This window comes from Salvelinus alpinus, chromosome 19 (assembly GCF_045679555.1).
Source record: "Salvelinus alpinus chromosome 19, SLU_Salpinus.1, whole genome shotgun sequence".
Taxonomy (NCBI): domain Eukaryota; kingdom Metazoa; phylum Chordata; class Actinopteri; order Salmoniformes; family Salmonidae; genus Salvelinus; species Salvelinus alpinus.
In genome coordinates this window covers 30896144-30918711 of record NC_092104.1, presented here as the reverse complement: position 1 = coordinate 30918711, position 22568 = coordinate 30896144, and the positions used below count along the sequence as shown (strand labels likewise).

Below are 22568 nucleotides of genomic sequence, written 5' to 3'. Positions count from 1 at the left end.
ATGACATCACAACTATGAAATAACACATGGAATCACGTAGTAAACAAAGTGCTAAACAAATAAAAATATTTTATATATGAGATTCTTCAAAGTAGCCACCCTTTGCCTTGATGACAGCCTTGCACACTCTTGGCATTCTCTCAACCAGCTTCATAAGGAATGCCTTTCCAACAGTCCTGAAGGAGTTCCCACATATGCTGAGCACTTGTTGGCTGCTTTTCCTTCACTCTGCGGTAGAACTCATCCCAAACCATCTCAATTGGTTTGAGGTCGGGTGATTGTGGAGGCCAGGTCATCTGATGCAGCACTCCATCCCTCTCAATCTTGGTCAAATAGCCCTTACACAGCCTGGAGATGTGTTTTGGGTAATTTTTCTGTTGAAAAACAATAGTCTATTAAGCTCAAACTTGTGGTAGCCATGCTGTTTAAGTGTGCCTTGACTTCTAAATAAATCACTGACAGTCTCACCAGCAAAGCACCCCCACACCATCACACCTCCTCCTCCATGCTTCACGGTGGGAACCACACATGCGGATAACATCCGTTCACCTACTCTGCGTCTCACAAAGACACGGCGGTTAGAACCAAAAATTTGGACTCATCAGACCAAAGGACAGATTTCCACCGGTCTAATGTCCATTGCTTGTGTTTCTTGGCCCAAGCAAGTCTCTTCTTATTGGTGTCCTTTAGTAGTGGTTTCTTTGCAGCAATTTGACCACGAAAGCCTGATTCACGCAGTCTCCTCTGAACAGAGGTGTCTGTTAATAGAACTCTGTGAAGCATTTATTTGGGCTGCAATCTGAGGTGCAGTTGACTCTAATGAACTTATCCTCTGCAGCAGAGGTAACTCTGGGTCTTCCTTTCCTGTGGCGGGCCTCATGAGAGCCAGTTTCATCATAGCGCATGATGGTTTTTGCAACTGCACTTGAAGAAACATTCAAGTTTCTGGATTGACTGATCTTCATGTCTTAATGTAATGATGGACTGTCATTTCTCTTTGCTTATTTGAGCTGTTCTTGCCATAATATGGACTTGGTCTTTTACCAAATAGGGCTATCTTCTGTATACCACCCCTACCTTGTCACAACACAACTTATTGGCTCAAATGCATTAGGAAGGAAAGAAATTCCACAAATGAACATTTAACAAGGCACACCTGTTAATTGAAATGCATTCCAGAGGTGACTACCTCATGAAGCTGGTTGAGAGAATGCCAAGAGTGTGCAAAGCTGTCATCAAGGCAAAAGGTGGCTACTTTGAAGAAGTATGAAGTATAGTACATGAATCCATGTGATGTTTCACAGTTTTGATGTTTTCATAATTCTTCTCCAATGTAGAAAATAGTAAAAAATAAAGAAAAACCCTTGAATGAGTAGGTGTGTCCAAACTTTTGACTGGAGATTATTTCATTTTCAAATAACCAAAAGTGAGAGGTTGTGATCTGAAGAAAGGGAAAAAGGCCATTCTTGAACATGAGGTGAGAAATTCTTACTAATCTGCTAGAGAACCAGTTCAGATTTAAGTATAACTTTTGTATGACTAAAGCCTTTAGTGAGAGATGTAATGCTTTAATATTTAATCATTTCTGCCCTCCGAATTCATATTCATTATATAAATAGGCCCATTTCATTTTGTGTGGCTTGCCCTTCCAAATCAAATTGAATATCTTTTGCTGCTCATATAATAACATAAAAAAAGATGCTAGGTGTAAGCAAGGCCATAAGCAAATAGGTAAACTGGGATAGGACTAAAATGTTAAATCAGGGTGATTTTTTCACAAATAGACAGATATTTTCCTTTCCGTGGTAGCAAGAGCTTATCTATTTTTGTTAACTTTCTATTAAAATGTATTGTAGTGAGATAATTTCTTTCGGGATATGAATACCGAGTATGTCCACTTCACCATCATACCATTTTATTTGAAAACTACACAGGAATGTAAAAGTTGTATTTTTTTATGATCTAATACGTAACATAGTACACTTATCAGAATTTTGTTGTAATCCAGAAAGGTTTGAATAGTTGTCTAGATCATCTATGAGGCTGTGGAGGGACATTTGCCTCAATGCTGTCATATTCGTGGCTTATTGCTGGTGTGGCTTTCAGTTAGTTCTTTTTGGCAATCTACCCTGTGAGAGGGAATATCATCATATATTTCATAAAATCTGACTAACCCAGTGCACTGCTTGCTATGAATTCTATTGGAGGGTGTTTGCTTGTTTATTTAAAAATACACACCTCTGACTCTCACACAAAACCTATACACATTCCCATACAGTGCAATCGGGAAAGTATTCTCACCCCTTCACTTTTTCCACATTTTATTACATTACAGCCTTATTCTAAAATGTATTAAATAAACATTTCCTCAATCTACACACAATAACCCACAATGACAAAGTGAAAACAGGTTTTTAGAAATGTTTGCAAATGTATTAAAAATATTTACCTAAGTATTCAGACCTTTGCTATGAGAATCAAAATTGAGCTCAGGTGCATCCTGTTTCCATTGATCAACCTTGAGATGTTTCTATAACTTGGAGTCCACCTGTCGTAAATTCAATTGATTGGACATGATTTGTAAAAGCACACACCTGTCTATATAAGGTCCTACAGTTGACAGTGCATGTCAGAGCAAAAAACAAGCCATGAGGTCGAAGGAATTGTCCGTAGAGCACCGAGACAGGATTGTGTCGAGGCACAGATCTGGGGATGGGTACCAAAACATTTCTGCAGCATTGAAGATCCCCAAGAACACAGTGGCCTCCGTCATTCTTAAATGGAAGACATTTGGAACCACCAAGTCTCTTCCTAGAGCTGGCTGACTGGCCAAACTAAGCAATCGGGGGAGAAGGGCCTTGGTCAGGGAGGTGACAAAGAACCCGATGGTCACTCTGACGTAGCTCCAGAGTTCCTCTGTGGAGATGGGAGAACCTTCCAGAAGAACAACCATCTCTGCTTTATTCCACCAATCAGGCCTTTATGGTAGAGTGGCCAGACGGAAGCCACTCCTCAGTAAAAGGCACATGACAGCCCACTTGGAGTTTGCCAAAAGGCACCTAAAGGACTCTCAGACCATGAAAACCAAGATTGAACACTTTGGCCTGAATGCCAAGCGTCACATCTGGAGGAAACCAGGCACCGCTCATTACCTGGCCAAAACCATCCCTACGGTGAAGCATGATGGTGGCAGCATCATGCTGTGGGGATGTTTTTCAGTGGCAGGGACTGGGAGACTAGTCAGGATCGAGGGAAAGGTGAATGGAGCAAAGTACAGGGAGATCCTTGATGAAAACCTGCTGCAGAGCGCTCAGGACCTCAGACTGGGGCTAAGGTTCATCTTCCAACAGGACAATGACCCTAAGCACACAACCAAGACAACACAGGAGTGGCTTCGGGACAAGTCTCTGGACTTGAACCCGATCGAACATCTCTGGAGACCTGAAAATAGCTGTGCAAAGACGCTCAACCATCCAACCTGACAGAGCTTGAGAGGATCTGCAGAGAAGAATGGAAGAAACTCCCCAAATACAGGTGTGCCAAGCTTGTAGCGTCATACCCAAGAAGACTCGAGGCTGTAATTGCTGCCAAAGGTGCTTCAACAAAGTGCTGAGTAAAAAGAGTCTGAATAATTATGAAAATTTGATATTTCAAAAACCTGTTTTTGCTTTGTCATTGAGGTATTATGTGTAGATTGATGAGGAGGAAAAAAACGATTTAATCAATTTTAGAATAAGGCTGTAACAAAATGTGGAAAAAGTGAAGGGGTCTGAATACTTCCAAATGCACTGTACACTACATATGCACCTACACAAACACACTTCTGCAGTCATCATATGCTGCTGCTACTCTGTTCTTTATTTTACTCTTTATCATCTATCCTGATGCCTAGTCACTTTACCCTGCCTTCATTTGCATATCTACCTGAAATACTGTACCTCATACCCCTGCACATTGATCTGGTACATGTATTCCCTGTATATCGCTCCATTCTTGTGTATTTTACTCCTCGAGTTACCATTTTTTACTATTATTTTATTTTTTACTCTGCATCGTTGGGAAGGGCTCATAAGCAAGCATTTCACAGAAAAGTCTACACCCATTGTAGTCGACGCATGTGACAAATAACAATGTGATTTGATTTATCCCAGGCCAGATTCACATTTCAAGCCTAAATCAAAAATGATTTTCCAAAAGGTAACAAAAATATCAAAATACAGTCAACTTGATCATTTACATTCTTACCAACCATGAAAGAAACCTGCTGAACATGTTCGAACTTACCACCTGAAAATTACTTACTTACTGGCTATTTACTAGCTCAATAACAATATGTTCATCCATTATCTTTCAGCAGGATCAAGAATATTTAAGCCATTAGACAGTCATGGTCAAGGTGGGTAGCCCACGTCAAGAACTAGGGCATGTCAGTATGTCTACTATTGCGCTTTTTCTCAAATTCATGGGTTTAGAGAGAAGCACTTCTCCATGCCTGTCGGATCTGTTTCCATGGAGTCCCGAGAATGGAGGCAGTGATGAAGAAAAACACCAAGATGAGGCCCTTGGCCAGAGACAGAGAGTACGACTCACCTGGAGGTAGAGGGGTGGAGGGAAAGAGTTAATCCTACTGTCATCATCCATTTAGCATATTTAATTAGTCACATTTTGGGACAGCAGAGAGTCTCACCTGTATAATACCTGGTGAGGGGGAAGGCAAGCTGGGGCCAGCACACATCGTTCCTGTCGCAGTCATACTCAGTAAAGTTCATCTGAAACCTGAAGGACACCAGGGCAGAACCACATCAGAGTTTTATTCACTGCTCTTCCCAACTGTTCAACATAGTCAGGAAACCTTATACTGAGGCTATATTTAAATTCTCAGGGCTTTAGCCTTTCAGGGGTCACCTGGTTTTGGGTGGTCCTGTGTTGATGGAGATATCAGTGAAGGTGATGGAGGAGGTGACAGGGAAAGTCTGAATCCCAGTCGGCTCCAGACAGGGGTCACCCCCCCCACACTCAAACTTCCAAGTGGACACATGGTCACTGTGGAGAGGCAACACTCACATCAGAGACAGTGGATTAAACAAGGAGGACTTTATTCAATCACACATCCAATCAATGCATTGTAATGGGCCCTTCCTGAGTATGAACAGAAGGTCAGCACAGACAGAAAGGAAATATGTTTGTGATGGCAATGGACAGTGTTGTAGGCTGTTACCACATACCTGACTTCCACTGCTTGTATCTCCCGCTGAGGCAACCCCCCCACCACCTCTGTCACAATGCTCCTAACGTGGATGTGCCGGTGGGAGGGAATCCCAGAACATATTCCAATACCACCACCCACAGGCTGGTTGGAGTTCAGTTCTACAACTGTTGGTTATTCAGTGTGTTGGACACAGACGTGGAATTGAAGCAAGCAACAAAGCCAAAATAATGAATTAATAGGGTGAATATTTTGGCTAATATTTAGATTAATTTAACAGTTAAAGTTTGAAAGGTTTCTACTCACAGCTAATGTTCAACCAGTCAGTCAGGTTCAGAACATCTGGGTCTCCATTCCTCGCTATGTGTGTTGCTGTGCTGAGTGCCCTCTGAAGAGAGGCCACATTCTGACTAGCAGAGGTTAAAAAAAAAAGGAGGTCAAACATTTTGCAGGAGACATGGATCCTTTCCATTTGCAGACATGCAGCTGTAATTTGATCAACTCCAGAAATGCTATTTATCTGTGTGTGTGTGTTTCAAGTTTCTAAGTTGTATTGCAACATGCACAGGATACAGTATGTGTAAAACATTACGAGACACACTCTTTTTACACGACTTCGATACAAATAGATTTTCGTAGCAGGTTAGGAGAGCATTTTCGCTAAACCTAACCCTTTTCTTAACCTTAACCTCAGTCTCCTAACCTGCTACGTTAATTCTCCTAACTTGCTACGAAAAAGTCACTTCAGTATCGAAGTGGCGTGAAAATAGTTTTTTTGTGTATCCAGTGACTCACCTGAGCAGGCTACATTGGGTCAGGTTCTGTAGGCTCACAGGTAACAGACATCCTGCAGTTGAGTTCTCCCCAAATATAACTATTCTCCCCTCAGAGGCACACAGTCCACTGCTTACTGAAAACAGAAATAGAAAAACATGAATACACATACACTAACAGGCCACAAGCCATCCAACAGCTGTAACTGCTGGTTCTCACAATAGTCTAATCGAAGTGCCTAAGCTAAAAGATGTAATATATTTTTGATGTGTAGAGTTAAATAATTGAGACCTTTCAAAGCCGTTGATTTTTCAGTGCACTATCCATGGTACAAAGACGACCGTTACCTGGCTTCCAAAGATTGACTGGGGTCCTCTGTATGATTGTTCCATTCTCCAAGGTGTCCACAATCCCACCAATCACAGGCCTGCCCACCTGGTAACCTGAGAGATTACACAAGGCTTTGTCTGTAAATCAGTGAAACTAGTCTCATCTTTTTATGTTGCACATTAAGATCCCCATTATGAAACGCTTAGAAGAAGTGTATTAGGTTGCACAAACCTGGGTTCCCCGAGTTGGGCTGAGCCAAAGCATCTCCATTCAAAAACACAACTGAATACCTGGCTGTCAAACCCACTGTGAGAGCAAGAGAAAATACAAACACATAAAAGCAGTACAATTATCTGTTAATCGTTGACAAACACAACGTCAGCGTTGATAAGGATAATTAATGATACTACAAATACCCAGTAATGCTCAGCATGTAAAAACTAAAAGAAAGAGGCCCTTACCACTAGCAGAAAGGACATTCCCAAGTATGCGGGTTAGTGTGATATTTGTGAGACCGTTCCCTTTCCAGAAGAATTTGTAATCTAAGGCCAAGGTCACATTTTCACACAGCAGTATGCCATCTTCAGCCACAGGACTCGCGACAAAGGGCCTCAGATCAACAGCCATTTTATCTGTGACATCCACTGTGACCACACCTGAAATGTTTCCCCAATGAGCACACAAAGCAAATCAAATCAATCAGAAAAAGTAAGTAATTGTTCTGATCATAGGGAGAGAGACGTACCCCCTTGGCCATCCCTGACTTGCACCCTCAGCTCAGTTGGTGTCGTCTGTAAGGGGGGTCCAGTTGGGCAGGACAGGAGACGGGTCACACACTGCGCTTGGAAGTTTTTCAAAAATGCCACAGGGGCATTATCTACACACTGGCCAACCAGGGAGTTCTGAGGAATTAAGACATAAATTAGACATATCAGATGGCATAGAAGACAAAACACTTTGCATTGAGCCACAGAGACTTCTGACTGTACATTTACAAACACAGTTTAAACACAGAGAGAGAGAATCAGACACACAAGTCTAACCTGAGGAATGGTGAAATAGTGATCACTTATGGTAAAAATGGGATCCCCCTGCTGGTAGATATGGGTGGGCAGTGGAGCTGACAGCACTGGCCTTTGGAAAGATGGCCTGGGCTTTGGTGTGCTGGAGCATGTATAGAAGGCACAACACATATTAGGTCGATGCACTAAAGGAGATATAGCAAACACAAAAACTCTATCAATTAAGATTGAAGTCTATGTTTATGACAACTGGATTTTGAGACAAAAATGTCTTGAGGAAATAGACGGTGTCTCACATTGTGTCCCCTTCATAAAAAAGTCCAAGGAAGGGATTGTTTTCAGGCAGGGAGATGACACAGAGAAATGGAAACCAATCGGGGGCATTTTCAGCAGACTGTGCAATGCACAGGTAATCAGGAACTGGAGAAATTTCCCCTCCAAAGGGCCCCGAAAGACACTGGCCCTGAAACAGCTTCAGGGCTTCAGGAGAACAGTCCTGGGGGAGACACATGACAGAAACACCATTACCTGATGGACAGATAGACAGAATCAAAATGTCTACTCTAGCCAGAGAGCAAGCAGATTAGTATGTACAACGATGGATGTAAATACCTTGTCACAGCAGCATCGCACATCACAGGCTCCCACAGTGAGGTCGCAGGGACAGGAGCCCAGGGGCCGGTACACTTGGTTGGGAATTACTGTTTTGTTGTCTGACAAAAATGAAAAAGCACTATTAAAAAGGGGGAAAACCAGACAAACAAAATATCCCTTGGATTGTTTAAAGATACCTACTTTAAAAAGAGCCAGACTTACCAGACACAGGTTCAGTGGGAAACACCTGGGCATAGATCCTAGCCTGGATTAGCAGTGAGGCCTGAGGTGTGTTCCCCAGACAGGCAGACACACGTAGAGTCTCCAGCACACACAGTGGCTCAGGACAGCAGTCTGTGTCATTATTATTACCACACAGGAGCAGGCTGCGGTTCAGATTCAGCTGCACTCGCACTGTAGTCTGACACACAGGGAAAGAGAGAGGTTGCAGGGAGACAACAATTAAGTGGCGAGAGTAATTACCATGAAGAAAGTTCTGAATGGTGTCAATCGTTTGGTGTCTTTGTGTGTAGACAAGACTATTTGTTTGCTAACAAAATATTTTATGTCTACTTAAACCATGAAAAGGCCAGGAAGAGGTAGCAGTCATTTTTGGTAGCAGTGGTCAGGAGGGACTCTGTCGTGCTGAAAAACAGCTCCTGGTGAGAGCAGTATGTCACACACTTACCCTGCCCACCAACTCCTGTGTGAGAACCCACTGCGTCAGATCTTCTGAGCATGATGGGGGTGGAAGGCGACCTGCCAAAATGAATCGACAAAATGCATGTTATTGCTTACAAAACCCATGCCATGGACAATGACAAGTGCATATTGACAACACCATGCAAGTAGCTTATTTACCTGAGGGATTGGAGAGCGATAGAGAGCTTAGGGTCAGGGATATGCCAGATGTGTTTCCAAGCAAGAAAGCAGACAATCTAGGTCCGGATGTGACGAGATACGACGGCTGAAAAACTAGAAAAGGGATTGCTTGATGTTAGCCAGGTAACGTTAGCTAGCTAACGTTAGCTAAAGTTAGCTAGCCTTAGGGCCACACATCATGTTAGTTGATTGATTCATGGAATAAGTATGAGAGTTGAATGACTTACCGACATTGCTCTTTGCATCCGTAATCAAAATAATCAGAAGAATGTATGCACATCGACATAAAACACGCGCAGAAAGTATATTAGCCATCGCTGAAAATATCGGTTCACCAGGGAGTCGCCATTTTTACGAAGTGTTGTTGAGATCTCTAGCTATGGCAACGACATATCAACCAATCACAGTTTATACGATGACTTGCTCTCTCGTGCTCCATAGAGGACATGCTACTGTTCAGACAGTCAACAGCGACGCTTGTGGAGCCGAGTGTGTACTACAAAAACAGACAAACAATCATGCAACTGTTAATTCTTGAAGCCAACAATGTTGCAACAAAAAGCATCATTTTGCAAAGATGATCTGTTGAGCCAATGTATAATCCTATACACTAACTGGCGGCAATTCATCGTACACGGTTCTGTAACGACTCAGCTCCAATAGTAGAGTTAAAATGACAAGGAAAAACACGAGGAAGGAAGCATGTCATCTTTCTTTCCAGGGATAAGTTTAAGGCAAAAACCTTAGGAATTAGAAAACAATGGTGCTTGTTGGATCAGTCGAAGATCAAATGAAAGCTGTACTAGTGTGGCGGATGTGAAATGGCTAGCTAGTTAGCGGTGGTGCGCGGCTTTTGTGGCGCGATGGGTAACGATGCTTCGTGAGTGACTGTGGTTGGTGTGTGCAGAGGGTCCCTGGTTCGAGCCCAGGTTGGGGCGAGGAAAGGGTCGGAAGCTATACTGTTACATTAGCACTACTTTGAAGCTCTTCATAAACAACCTTGATGAGTGCTCAAGGTAAATCTGGTTGGGAAGTGCCTAATGTGTTTTCTCTGGCAGTTGTAGGGAAGTGCATGTGTAGCCTCACCTGTATATGAATGATTTACTACTGCTTCTGCCAAAAGATCTGGGATTTTGTGGCACAGGCAGTATGTGGTAGTGCAATACTGGAACGAACTGAAAAAAATCACTGAAGCTGGAGACTCATATCTCCCTGACTAGCTTTAAGCACCAGCTGTCAGAGCAGCTCACAGATCACTGCACATGTACATAGCCCATCTGTAAATAGCCCATCCAACTACCTCATCCCCATACTGTATTTATTTATCTTGCTCCTTTGCACCCCAGTATCTCTACTTGCACATTAATCTTATGCACATCTATCACTCCAGTGTTTAATTGGTATATTGTAATTACTTTGCCACCATGGCCTATTTGTTGCCTTACCTCCCTTATCTTACCTCATTTGCACACACTGTATATAGACTTTTTCTACTGTATTATTTACTGTATGTTTGTTTATTCCATGTGTAACTCTGTGTTGTTGTATGTGTTGAACTGCTTTGCTTTGTCTTGGCCAGGTCGCAGTTGTAAATTAGAACTTGTTCTCAACTAGCCTACCTGGTTAAATAAAGGTAAAAAAAATATAATAATGTTTACCCCATAGCCACAAGGTTGCTGGTTCAAGCAGTGACTGTTCTCATTCAATCACTACATTGGTGGCAGCAGTGGTATATTCTCTGCGGTCTCTGAGTGACTGGTTCAAGCCCAACACTGACTGTTCCTACCATCTTGTTACACATTCATTGTTTACCGTTTGTGTCACTGTCTCTTGATGGCATCACATGTTGTCTGTCTCTGCACAGGAGCAGCATAAAGCGATGCAAAGAGTGCAGTCTGGAGGAGGCAGGCTAGCTGCTGAGGAAGATCCCAGAGAAGCAGCCCCAGTGTTTGGAGGAGAAGCACTACTGATCAGGCTCCTCATCACCATACAGATGTAGATGTTTAACATCTCCGTTGACAGTTGCAAATTAGACCAGGTCCAGAACAAGCTCTATCCTCTAGAAGTTGTTTTCATTTTTAAACTAATATTTTATTTATAATTTTTTCCCAAATGTTTTTCCCCACCCCAGATACAAACATACACAGACGCACACAAACAATGACTAGATCTCATCTGCCCAGTCCTGCATTCTCACACCCCCATCCCTAGTGCCTGCATTATTATTATAATATCTTTTTTTACCTTTATTTAACTAGGCAATTATTGATTTTCACATGGCCTTAAATTGTACCAATTCGTATTTCTCGGTCACCCATGCTATTTCAATAATAAATCATTAGATTTTTGCTATCCTGAATATGTGTTTGATCATGTCATTACAGATGTTTCAACATCTGGCGAAAGTCAACCACTTGCTGGTTTTTAGAGAGATCCAACCCTGTATGTTCACTGTAGTGGAAAATGATCAGGTAGGTGTCTTATTGTTCTAAAACATTATCCATGGTTAGAAGTATTCTTTAGCAATGCAGTCATGTTTCAGCAGCTTTCCTTTTCAGGCATTATCATTTGGGGACCTCCACAGAGGTTAGTTGTGGATCAGAATCATTTTTGTCTTCTGTTTTAGTGTGAATATGTCAATATGAACAATAATCTTGTTGGCCTCATTTTAAGTTCCATGTTATATCATACCCGCAAGACATGCTAACCTTTCACTATTACAATAACAGGGGAGGTTAGCATTTTTGGGGGGGATATGATATTTATGTCTGTGTAACTGTCTCACTCATTATTATTATTTACGATCCATTCAAGATTATCTGTAATCATGGTAGCATCCACATTAATGTAGAAGTGTTTAGAAACATATTCTTATTTACAATAAAAGGGACTCCAAAATGACACAATACATTATGTACCATTCATTTCTATTGGGCACAAAATAATCTGAAATATAACCAAAACAAACAGCAAATGCATCCAACAAGTTTGTAGTCACAAGTTTGATGTAGTCATTGCGTGCTATGAATATGGGACCAAATACTTCACTTTTGACTACTTTAATACACATACAGTTGAAGTCAGAAGTTTACATACACCTTAGCCAAATACATTTTAACTCAGTTTTTCACAATTCCTGACATTTAATCATAGTAAAAATGTACTGTCTTAGGTCAGTTAGGATCACCACTTTCACAGAATGTGAAATGTCAGAATAATAGTAGAGAGAATGATTTGTTTCAGCTTTTATTTCTTTCATCCCATTCCCAGTAGGTCAGAAGCTTACATAGACTCAATTAGTATTTGGTAGCATTGCCTTTAAATTGTTTTAACTTGGGTCAAACGTTTCGGGTAGCCTTCCACAACCTTCCCACAATAACTTGGGTGAATTTTGGCCCATTCATCCTGACAGAGCTTGTGTAACTGAGTCAGGTTTTTAGGCCTCTTGCTCGCACATGCTTTTTCAGTTCTGCCCACAAATTTTCTATAGGATTGAGGTCAGGACTTTGTGATGGCCACTCCAATACCTTGACTTTGTTGTCCTTAAGCCATTTTGCCACAACTTTGGAAGTATGCTTAGGGTCATTGTCTATCTGGAAGACCCATTTGCGACCAAGCTTTAACTTCCTGACTGATGTCTTGAGATGTTGCTTCAATATATTATATATATATTCAATATATTATCTAGAATATATTCACATAATTTTAGTTTTTCATGATGCCATCTATTTTGTGAAGTGCACCAGTCCCTCCTGCACCAAAGCACCCCCACAACATGATGCTGCCACCCCCGTGCTTCACGGTTGGGATGGTGTTCTTCGGCTTGCAAGCTTCCCCCTTTTTCCTCCAAACATAACAATGGTCATTATGGCCAAACAGTTCTATGTTTTGTTTCATCAGACCAGAGGACATTTCTCCAAAAAGTACGACCTTTGTCCCCATGTGCAGTTGCAAACCGTAGTCTGGCTTTTTTATGGTGGTTTTGGAGCAGTGGCTTCTTCCTTGCTGAGCGGCCTTTCAGGTTATGTTGATATAGGACTCGTTTTACTGTGGATATAGATACTTTTGTACCTGTTTCCCCCAGCATCTTTACAAGGTCCTTTGCTGTTGTTCTGGGATTTATTTGTACTTTTCGCAGCAAAGTACGTTAATCTCTAGGAGACAGAACCCGTCTCCTTCCTGAGCGGTATGACGGCTGCGTGGTCCCATGGTGTTTATACTTGTGTACTATTGTTTGTACAGATGAACGTGGTACCTTCAGGCGTTTGGAAATTGCTCCCAAGGATGAACCAGACTTGTGGAGGTCTACAATTTTTTTTCTGTGGTCTTAGCTGAATTCTTTTGATTTTCCCATGATGTCAAGCAAAGAGGCACTGATTCTGATGGAGGCCTTGAAACGCATCCACAGGTACACCTCCAATTGACTCAAATGATGTCAACTAGCCTATCAGAAGCTTCTAAAGCCATGACATAATTCTCTGGAATTTTCCAAGCTGTTTAAAGGCACAGTCAACTTAGTGTATGTAAACTTCTGACCCACTGGATGTGTGATACAGTGAATTATAAGTGAAATAATCTGTCTGTAAACAATTGTTGGAAAAATTACTTGTGTCATGCACAAAGTAGATGTCCCAACCGACTTGCCAAAAAAAAACTATAGTTTGTTAACAAGATATTTGTGGAGTGGTTGAAAAATTTGTTTTAATGACTCCAACCTAAGTGTATGTAAACTTCTGACTTCAACTGTATAAGTGAATTTGTTCCAATACTTTTGGTCCCCTAAAATGGGGGAGACTATGTGCAAAAATGATAATACCCTCACCTCATAGCCATTGTAACATTTCAAATCCAAAGTGCTGGAGTACAGAGCCAAAACAACAAAAAATTTGTCACTGTCCCAATACTTGGAGCTCACTATTATATTATACATGTATATTATACAAAGTAATCTTAACCTCTGAGTATGTAAGTGTATGTTTAGTTGTGGAAATTTTTCTAATTCATTTTTTGTTAACCCCTCAGGTGCTAGAGCAGTACTCTTCCCAATCATCTGAAGTGCCTGTCCACCAAGTGTCTAATCCTGCTGGGTCTACCTCAAGGTACTCTACATCTTACCGATCTACACTCACTGACCACCCGGCAGCACATTCTAATAAATGTTCAGCACCACTAAAAAATACATTCTGGCCTTCAATAACTATTGCAATGTTTTGCATTTCAGGAAATGGGAATCTTTCTAGGTTCCCTGGTGGAGAGAATCCTTGCTTAGGCCAAGCAGACAGAATCCTCTCTTCTCAAATGTCGCCACTGGGTAAGAAGGATACAACATCCATCTATGGGCCACAACTCAAAGCCTCCCTTGGTTTCTTGTCTCACCTTCAGTCCTGGCATCCATGTTTCTATCCCCCAGTGGGCAGTAGAGGGCCTCTGTGTGGGCTTCACAAGGTTCTGTGCCTGCTTCCTGAGTAGCAGTGACCCAGAGCTCAGGGACATTCCAGCCCACATGTTAAAGCAGGTATAATCTTACCCAGACACTGCTGAGGGACTCACCTACACCTCACACAGGGCTCTCATGGGGTGAAGGGGTTTCTGTAGAGTATGTTTTAGGTCCAGGCCGGGGATGTACAGCATTATTCTCTGCCAATTCATATCTAATTTTACCTTCAACAATCATGTTGCGTGCTTATTTAGCTAGTATGGTTAAACCGTGTGTGTGCTAAACTGCTAACTGGTTTTCTCTCCAAGGCCTAGAGGTGCTGCAGTCTCGCTGTACGTCAATGACCCGGCGGGCGGCAGGACTGCCCATGCTCATCCTGTCAGCAGGATGAGTGGTGTCAGCAGAGGAGGCCAGTAAGGCTCTGTCCCTCCTGGCCCACAGCATACACACCCTGCTGGGCACAGCCAGGGCCCCTTTGCCCCAGGACTGGGACCAGACACTGGTCCTGCCACAGGTAACACACATCATCAATGCACCAAACATAAGTTAGCGAGATATACAGTGCCTTCAGAAAGTATTCATACCCCTTGACTTATTCCACATCTTGTTATGTTACTGCCTCAATTCAAAATTGATTAAACATATTTTTTCCCTCGCCAATCTACACACAATATGTAACGGGTGTCGTCGGAAGGAAGAGACCAAGGCGCAGCGTTCTTTGATTTCCACATAATTTAATAACGAAGTGAAACTTTGAAAGGACAAAACAATAAAGAATACAACGACCGAACAGCTTCGATGTGCAAATTATCTGCACACAAACAAAGAACAAGATCCCACACAGAAGGAGGGAAAGGGCTGCCTAAGTATGATCCCCAATCAGAGACAACGATAGACAGCTGCCTCTGATTGGGAACCACACTCGGCCAGAAACAAAGAAATACAAAACCTAGAAATAAAGAACATAGAATGCCCACCCAAATCACACCCTGACCAAACCAAAATAGAGACATAAAAGGCTCTCTAAGGTCAGGGCGTGACACAATACCCCATAATGACAAAGTGAAAACATGTTTTTAGACATTTTAGCAAATGTATTGAAAATGAAATACAGAAATATCTAATTTACATAAGTATTCACATCCCTGAGTCAATATTTGTAGAAGCATCTTTGGCGGCCATTACAGCTGTGAGTTTCTCTAGGTAAGTCTCTAAGAGCTTTCCACACCTGGATTGTGCAACATTTGCCCATTATTCTTTTCAAAATTACTCAAACTCTGTCAAATTGGTTGTTGATCATTGCTAGACAACCATTTTCAGGTCTTGCCATAGATTTAAGTCAAAACTGTAACTCGGCCACACAGCAACATTCATTGTCTTCTTGGTAAGCAACTCCAATGTAGATTTAGCCTTGTGTTTTAGGTTATTGTCCTGCTGAAAGGTGAATTCATCTCTCAGTGTCTGGTGGAAAGCAGACTGAACCAGGTTTTCCTTTTTCCTCCTGAAAAACTGACAGGTCGTTAATGAATAAAAGCATACCCATAGCATGACGCAACCACCACAATTCTTGAAAATATGGAAAGTGCTACTCAGTAATGTGTTGTATTGAATTTACCCCCAACATAACGCATTGTGTTCAGGACAAAAAGTGAATTGCTTTGATAAATGTTTTGCAGTATTACTTTAGTGCCTTCTTGCAAACAGGATGCCTGCTTTGGAATATTTTTTATTCTGTACAAGCTTCCTCCTTTTCACTCTGTCAATTAGGTTAGTATTCTGGAGTAACTACAATGTTGTTGATCCATCCTCAGTTTTCTCTTATCACAGCCAATAAACTCTGTAATTGTTTGAAAGTCACCATTGGCCTCATGGTGAAATCCCTGAGTGGTTTCCTTCCTCTCAGGCAACTGAGTTATGAAGGACGTCTTTATCTTTGTAGTGACTTGGTTTATTGATACACGATCCAAAGTGTAATTAATAACCACTGTCATGGCGTGGCCCTTTCTGGGTGTAGATCGTGGCTTCTCACTCTCTCCTACACCCACATTCTGTTATCTCAGGTCGTAAATTCCTGGCGGAGACTCTCTTCCCCTTTTCATGCAGAGAGTGAGACCACAGAGTGAATAAAGGATTTCACGTGACCGAACTCCTGAATCCCCAAAATGGGAAAATGAAACTATATGTCCACTTGTTTGTTGAGTGTGTTTCATTTGGTGACCTCTCTCACAAAGGACAGGAAACACACATTACTATATCTCTGAATGTGTACATTTCTCAATTATGGTGTTTGCATCTAATTCTTGTATAAAATGAATGAGTAAAGATGAAACTATTTGTGAAATGATGTAATGTGTAAAGTTGACCTAGTCAGTGGCCACGCCCCCGTCAGCACAGACATGATCTGGCATCATGGAACCACCTTTTCTACTGTTACGAATAAAAGCCCCTCCTAAGAAAATCCTCTTCAGACTAAGCAAACCCACAGCGTGAGCTGTGATTGCGAATAGTTAAGACCACGCATACCTCGGTGTAAGCTGAGGTGGCACAGGTTATTGAATTCCTAACCATACCACGTGGAGCATTGGCTACATGGCTGGAAATGGTTAAACTCTGAGACTATCGATCCCTACAGAATAAGAGCAAATCTTAGATACTAATTACTAGTCTGCAGCTAGAAATTATGTAAACCTGGGATGCGAATACAGATAACCGCCGAAACATCTATTCTATGAGAACATTTCTGAATGGTACTTTGAAGTATCCATACTAACCACGAAATACTTTGATCTTCAGGGAAATAGAAAGAGAGAGAGAGAGACTCGGATGAACTCTCCAACAGACGGACCGGATTCCAACAGAGAATGACATATGCCGTAAATATGTACTTGCAATTATTCTCGAATGAGCGGCAGTTCATGTGCGAAGGATTAGCATTTCAATGTATATGATTATAGACTGTGTAATGAATCTATTTTGTCTTTCCCGCTCTCTCTCAGTCCACATCCCCACCAAGCCGTCATATCGGTTTAGCCCACTAGGGATCTTCCCTATCATTGTTAGTAACCAATATCTACTGTTTGTTTGTTTATGTGTTTCTGTGATTATTTAGTTAGTTGGTAAATAAATGATTAAGCCAATTGGTGTATGGATGATTTATAGTAAAGGCTGGGTTCGTGCAGATAACCAATAATTTACGACGTTCAGATGAGACTGACGTGAGGTAAAGAATAATTCATTAATAGAAGACTAATTGATCAGATATTAAAATATCTGAAGAGTTATATTCAGAAAAGTATATAGTAATTTACAAAATTAACAATGTCTACACTGTATTTCTGATCAATTTGATGTTATTTTAATGGACAAAAAAATTGCTTTTCTTTCAAAAACAAGGACATTTCTAAGTGACCCCAAACTTTTGAACGGTAGTGTACCTGTTTAAGGATGACAAACCTGTATGCTCAGTTAGGCACATAATCATTTACAGTGTTCTGTGCGTCCGTCCCCCTGCATTATGTAAAGTGATCCATGTAATCTTTGTTCCCAGGGCTCTGTCAGACTTCCTGATTCCCCTGCTCCATCTGGCTGCCAGTCTCATCTACAGTGTGAGGATCTAGACCTCCAAAGCCTTGGATGACGCCCCCCTCCCAATACATGAGTACCCTGCCCCATTTGACAGGAGACTGGCAAGGTCCCAGGACCACTGTGCTCACAACCGTCTGCATGGATAGCTACTGCAGATCAGAGCCATCCTGGACTGAGCTCTATGCACACACAGCTGAGGGTTTACAGAACAGAATATAAGGGAAAGATTCCATTGAGGCCATAGAGATCCTTTAATTCATGTTCTTTTTAATTCAGTGATTGACAGGTTTTATAATCTGTTTTATATTTCCCCAGCCCTCTCCCTGATGTGATGTGGTGGGCTATGTAGAGTCCAGACTGTGGCTGGTGACAGAGGTTCAGCATTTCCCCCTGGTGCGGGGGGCCTACCTGGGAGAGGCAGGCGTGCTGAGGGGGCGCTGCTCACAGGGGTTCCTCCACCAGCTGAGTAATGTACCACAGGCTCACCACAGGCTCCAAGTAACTCTCTCGCTTTCTCTCTCACACTCACTCACTCACTCACTCACTCACTCACTCACTCACTCACTCACTCACTCACTCACTCACTCACTCACTCACTCACTCACTCACTCACTCACTCTTTTCCAGAAACACAGTACATTCATGATGTGCTAACTAATCACATTGTGTTTGTGTTAACCATCCCACCATATAGAAAGTTTATGACATGTGATTTGTGCACCTTACAGGTTGGGTGCACTTCCTTCCAGCTCTATCCATTTCTTGTGTGCAGAGCCCAAGTGGGTTTGGGGGAGTTTATCCTCTGAGAGCTCCGACCTGAGGCTGTCATTGGTCAGTTGGGCGGCGGAGGGGCGGCGATGGTTTGGGACCAGCATGTAACAGGTGCTGCAGAGTCACCCTGCCCAAAACCTACTAACAGTTTTCATGGACTAGTTTTCAACGCACAATATGAGGAAACCAAGGCATCAAAGATATGTTTGACTTAAAACACACTGCTGCATGGGGCTGAAATCAAGCTGAGAATCTTTTATTTTCTCATGAAATGGGTGTGTATCAGCTCACAGCTATTATATACTAACTAATCAGGCAGATCTGAACAAGACCAGTCAAGGATATCCGTCCTTTTTCTCTGTTGTGTCAAAGTCATTATGGGTTCGCTGAGATTGTTGTATTAAAGAAAACTAAGTCAACACTGCACTACATTCTCTCCATAACCCATTGGTGACCAAATAGTGATCTGCCTTTCAGTCCACAAATGTTTCCTGTAGCATAGTCTGATAAGAGCTCTTGATACTTCCTCTATATAAAGAAAACATTATTTTGCCTTTGATAAAAAGCCCCATAGGTCCAATCAATATGCTTGTGTCAGTGCCCGTGTTACACCTCCTTCAGTTTCTGGAAAGCTAAGTGTCCCCACCTATTGGCTGCCCTTTTAGTCCCTTTAATGACTCCACATTCCTGAATTGACAATGCTGACCTGACCTTGCTGTGTTATGTTGAATGGCACTCTGCTCCGGCCAACCTGAAGGAGACGCTGTTGGACCAGAGTGTGGAGTACAGCAGGATATACTGTATCTGACAGCCCTAGTGGCAGTGATGACTCTGTCCCAGGACCCATCTCCTTCTCCCACACTGGATGGTCCAGTCCTGCTGGAGTGTGTGGAGCTGCTGCTGGTGGCCCTGGCGGGCAACAGAAGGGGGTACGGAGTTCCTCTCCCAGACCCTGTGGGATGCCAGCCTGCTGCTCTCCCAAAGGTCAGGATACAGATTCAGCACACCACACTCTTCTCTGTTTTTTTGCCATGATTTATTACACTGTACAATAACATGGCATTATGGTGTCAGAGACACAATAAACATGCCGAAACCTTCAGTGTCTTTTTCTTCTCCCTCTATCTCAGTCTTCAGACATCTCTGTTTCCTCGCTGGTGCAGTCTGTTGGCGGTCCACCTGGCCCTGAAGGCCCCTGAGGCTCTCAGGATAGCCTGGGCCCTGTCTGGCTGGGGCCACGTCACTGAGCATGGTCCTGAGGGACCACACTCCTCTCCCTGTCTTCAGCACCAGGTAGAGATCTAGAGCAGGGTCGTAGATTAAAAAGTACAGTATACTATACCTACTGACTTCCTCACAATCTGCTGTCGTTTATCTTGTCTCATCATGATAATATCCTCTACTTGTGCTTCCTCTACATGTTGATCAACACAGGGCTTTACCTGCTGCAGGATGAGAGTAGGCCAGGAGAGGAGGAGGGGAGAGGAGCTTGTACCTGATGCAGGTCAATCAGGCTCTGCCCTTCCTGCTGGAGCTGCTGCTGGAGGAATACTGGGATAACGCTGGTGCCCTGGAAGTGTTGCTGTGTCACCTTCCCCAGTCTGACCTGAGACCTGTACCGAGGGAGGCCAGGGACACTGGGTGAGTTACCGCACTCACAGGCAATTAACATGCTCATGTAGACAGAATATTAGCGTTGAGCGATTTGGTGCTTTTTGAGGTCGGTTCAATTATTTAAAAAATTATCACTGTTTCGGCTTCTATTCTTTTTTTCTTTTTTTTACATTAAATGCAATATGCATTATGTGAGTTGAATGCTGTAACAACACAGAATAAAACAATTAATAATGTATTATTTAATTCAAAGTCATCATCTCATCTGTCTGACAAAAATCACAATTTTAGTAGTTCTTCAAAGTAAATAAGGCATACATTTGACTGCTGAATACCAATACCTCATGAAGCAACTGCTCTCTATGCCATGATTTATAATTTATAAGAGCCCTGATAATTAACTACATTGACTCTAATCCATTGCGCGGCTATTTGTCGGGTCTGTGTTTCTTTTACGCCTGCTAGATAAGAAACAGAAGCAATGGAGTATGGTCATTGTAGTTAATTATCAGGTTTTCTGTGCTAAACTATGTAGAACATTGGCCTGTTGGAAACTACAACTCCCTACTACATTGCACAGTTCACGCTTGATCTGATTTATCTCTAGAGAAACTGCAGCGTAATGTGCACATTGAGCCCGTTGGGAAAAAACGAGCCAAATGGAATTTAAATAATTGAACCGATGTCGGTCAATTACTTGTTTAAAAAACGAAAAATAGCCGACATTTCAGTTAATCACTCATCACTACAGAATATGTATTTTGTCACTCAGTCTTATGTACTTTTGTTGTTGTTCATCGTTCACTCTGTGTTTCACAGGTGTGCTAGTCTCTATGAGCAGGATGAGGCCAATGTGTTTGCAGAACCGTCTGTGATGTCAGCATCTCGGCTTCCATACCTGCTTCAGCTCGCTGAAAGTACCCAGCATCGTCAGTGGTGGCAGAGCGCGTGGGTGTGTGCGCCAGGGAGAATGTTACAGACCTGCTGGAGAACCTTGGGGTCTGCAAAGACCTCCAGCCAGGTAACACAGTGGCCAAGGACCAAGGGCCACATACTTACTGATCGTGTCTAACTGTTCTTCCATTCTAGGTGAGACACAGGACCCGGCCTGGTTGGCTCTTCTCATGGATTCTGGTTTCCATGGTGGCCTGTTGGCCAGGCTAGTATTCCTCCTGTGGCTGCTGGAAATGTCTGATCTACGGCCCCTCTGTGATCCTAAGAGTTTATGTAAGAACATCCAGGAAATTACCTGTATGTCCAGCCAGAACGGTGTCCAGTTGCCTGCTGCCTTTACTGCAGCTATGACTGGAGACCTGCCTGGATGATACAGTAGTCTGGTTCACACAATCTATTTCCTTAGGACCTCCTCTTTGATGATCTAAGTCCAGAATAAATACATCCATGGATGCTGTATGAATGCCTACAGAAGTTACAAACTATGTGGGCTTTGAATGGACACTCTGCAGCTGCTTAATTCCTATGTTCCTATCCTACACTATAATGCAGTAGCATTTGGCAGGAAGGCTCTCAGATGAGTAATGTACGAGAGCTGACTGACTACAGCCAGATGAATGGCAATGATCAGATTACTTACTGCTGCTGATGAGGCCTGCTAAGTATTGAACAGCTATAACCTATGGAGAGCCTCTCCTTACACCTACAATGCCTGAGCTGAGTGTCTATAGTGACTCATCCAAAGAGCCTCATTTCAGTTGATGCCATTGCTTGTTTTATTAACATTGTGTTTCCATGCATTTGCATGTCTGTGTAATAATAATGCAACCATGATGCAAGTAATATTTTGCATGGTTTTAAAAGTTATGTTTTTAATGTCATAGATTAAATAATCTATTCAAGTGGGATTGTCCTCTCTTTCCTATAGGCTTTCATGTTTAGATGTGTTTTATCTGTAGCCCAACGTTAAATCCCTCTGTTGTACTTGACTAGACCATGAACAAAGCCCCTCTGTGAGGATATGCATACAGCTCTGACTCCCTAGACCGGTTCCAACTGCCTCTGACCACTCCTGGTGTAACTGTCATACCCCCAGCAGCCACAGCAAGGCACCCTTCATTTCAGTCTACAGTAAACTACATTGCATTTTCTTTTCTCCTGTTGATTGATTGAAATGATTATACAATAAAAAATAAAAAAACATACTTAAGGGTGCTCAAGCCAGTGATTCCTCCACATGCAATTTAAGAAAAGCATCAAGGATTACAATTAATAAAGGAAGGGGGGAATGCAGCAAGGTTAGGTAGCAATGGTAGTGACAAACAGTATCACAGTATGAGTTACAAAACCTAGCATCAAATGGTTCCAATTGTTTTTCCAGCATTCATTTTTCCTATAA

General features: G+C 42.4%; 1 protein-coding gene and 1 pseudogene across 1 annotated transcript; one reads left to right on the top strand and one right to left on the bottom strand.

Annotated features, from left to right (window-relative positions):
* Positions 1-1898: 1898 nt before the first annotated feature.
* tctn2 (tectonic family member 2) lies at positions 1899-9196 on the bottom strand. Its single transcript, XM_071352967.1, has 17 exons — positions 9036-9196; positions 8788-8901; positions 8615-8685; positions 8149-8347; positions 7945-8045; positions 7629-7828; positions 7354-7474; positions 7056-7212; positions 6772-6966; positions 6542-6616; positions 6328-6423; positions 6002-6116; positions 5513-5616; positions 5226-5373; positions 4906-5043; positions 4688-4776; positions 1899-4590 (listed from the first exon to the last, which is right to left on the bottom strand). The coding sequence occupies exons 1-17, from the start codon at positions 9121-9123 to the stop codon at positions 4469-4471; spliced, it is 2133 nt and encodes a 710-aa protein (XP_071209068.1). The 5' UTR covers positions 9124-9196; the 3' UTR covers positions 1899-4468.
* Positions 9197-13163: 3967 nt separating this feature from the next.
* LOC139545846 (uncharacterized) lies at positions 13164-22174 on the top strand (annotated as a pseudogene).
* Positions 22175-22568: the final 394 nt, after the last annotated feature.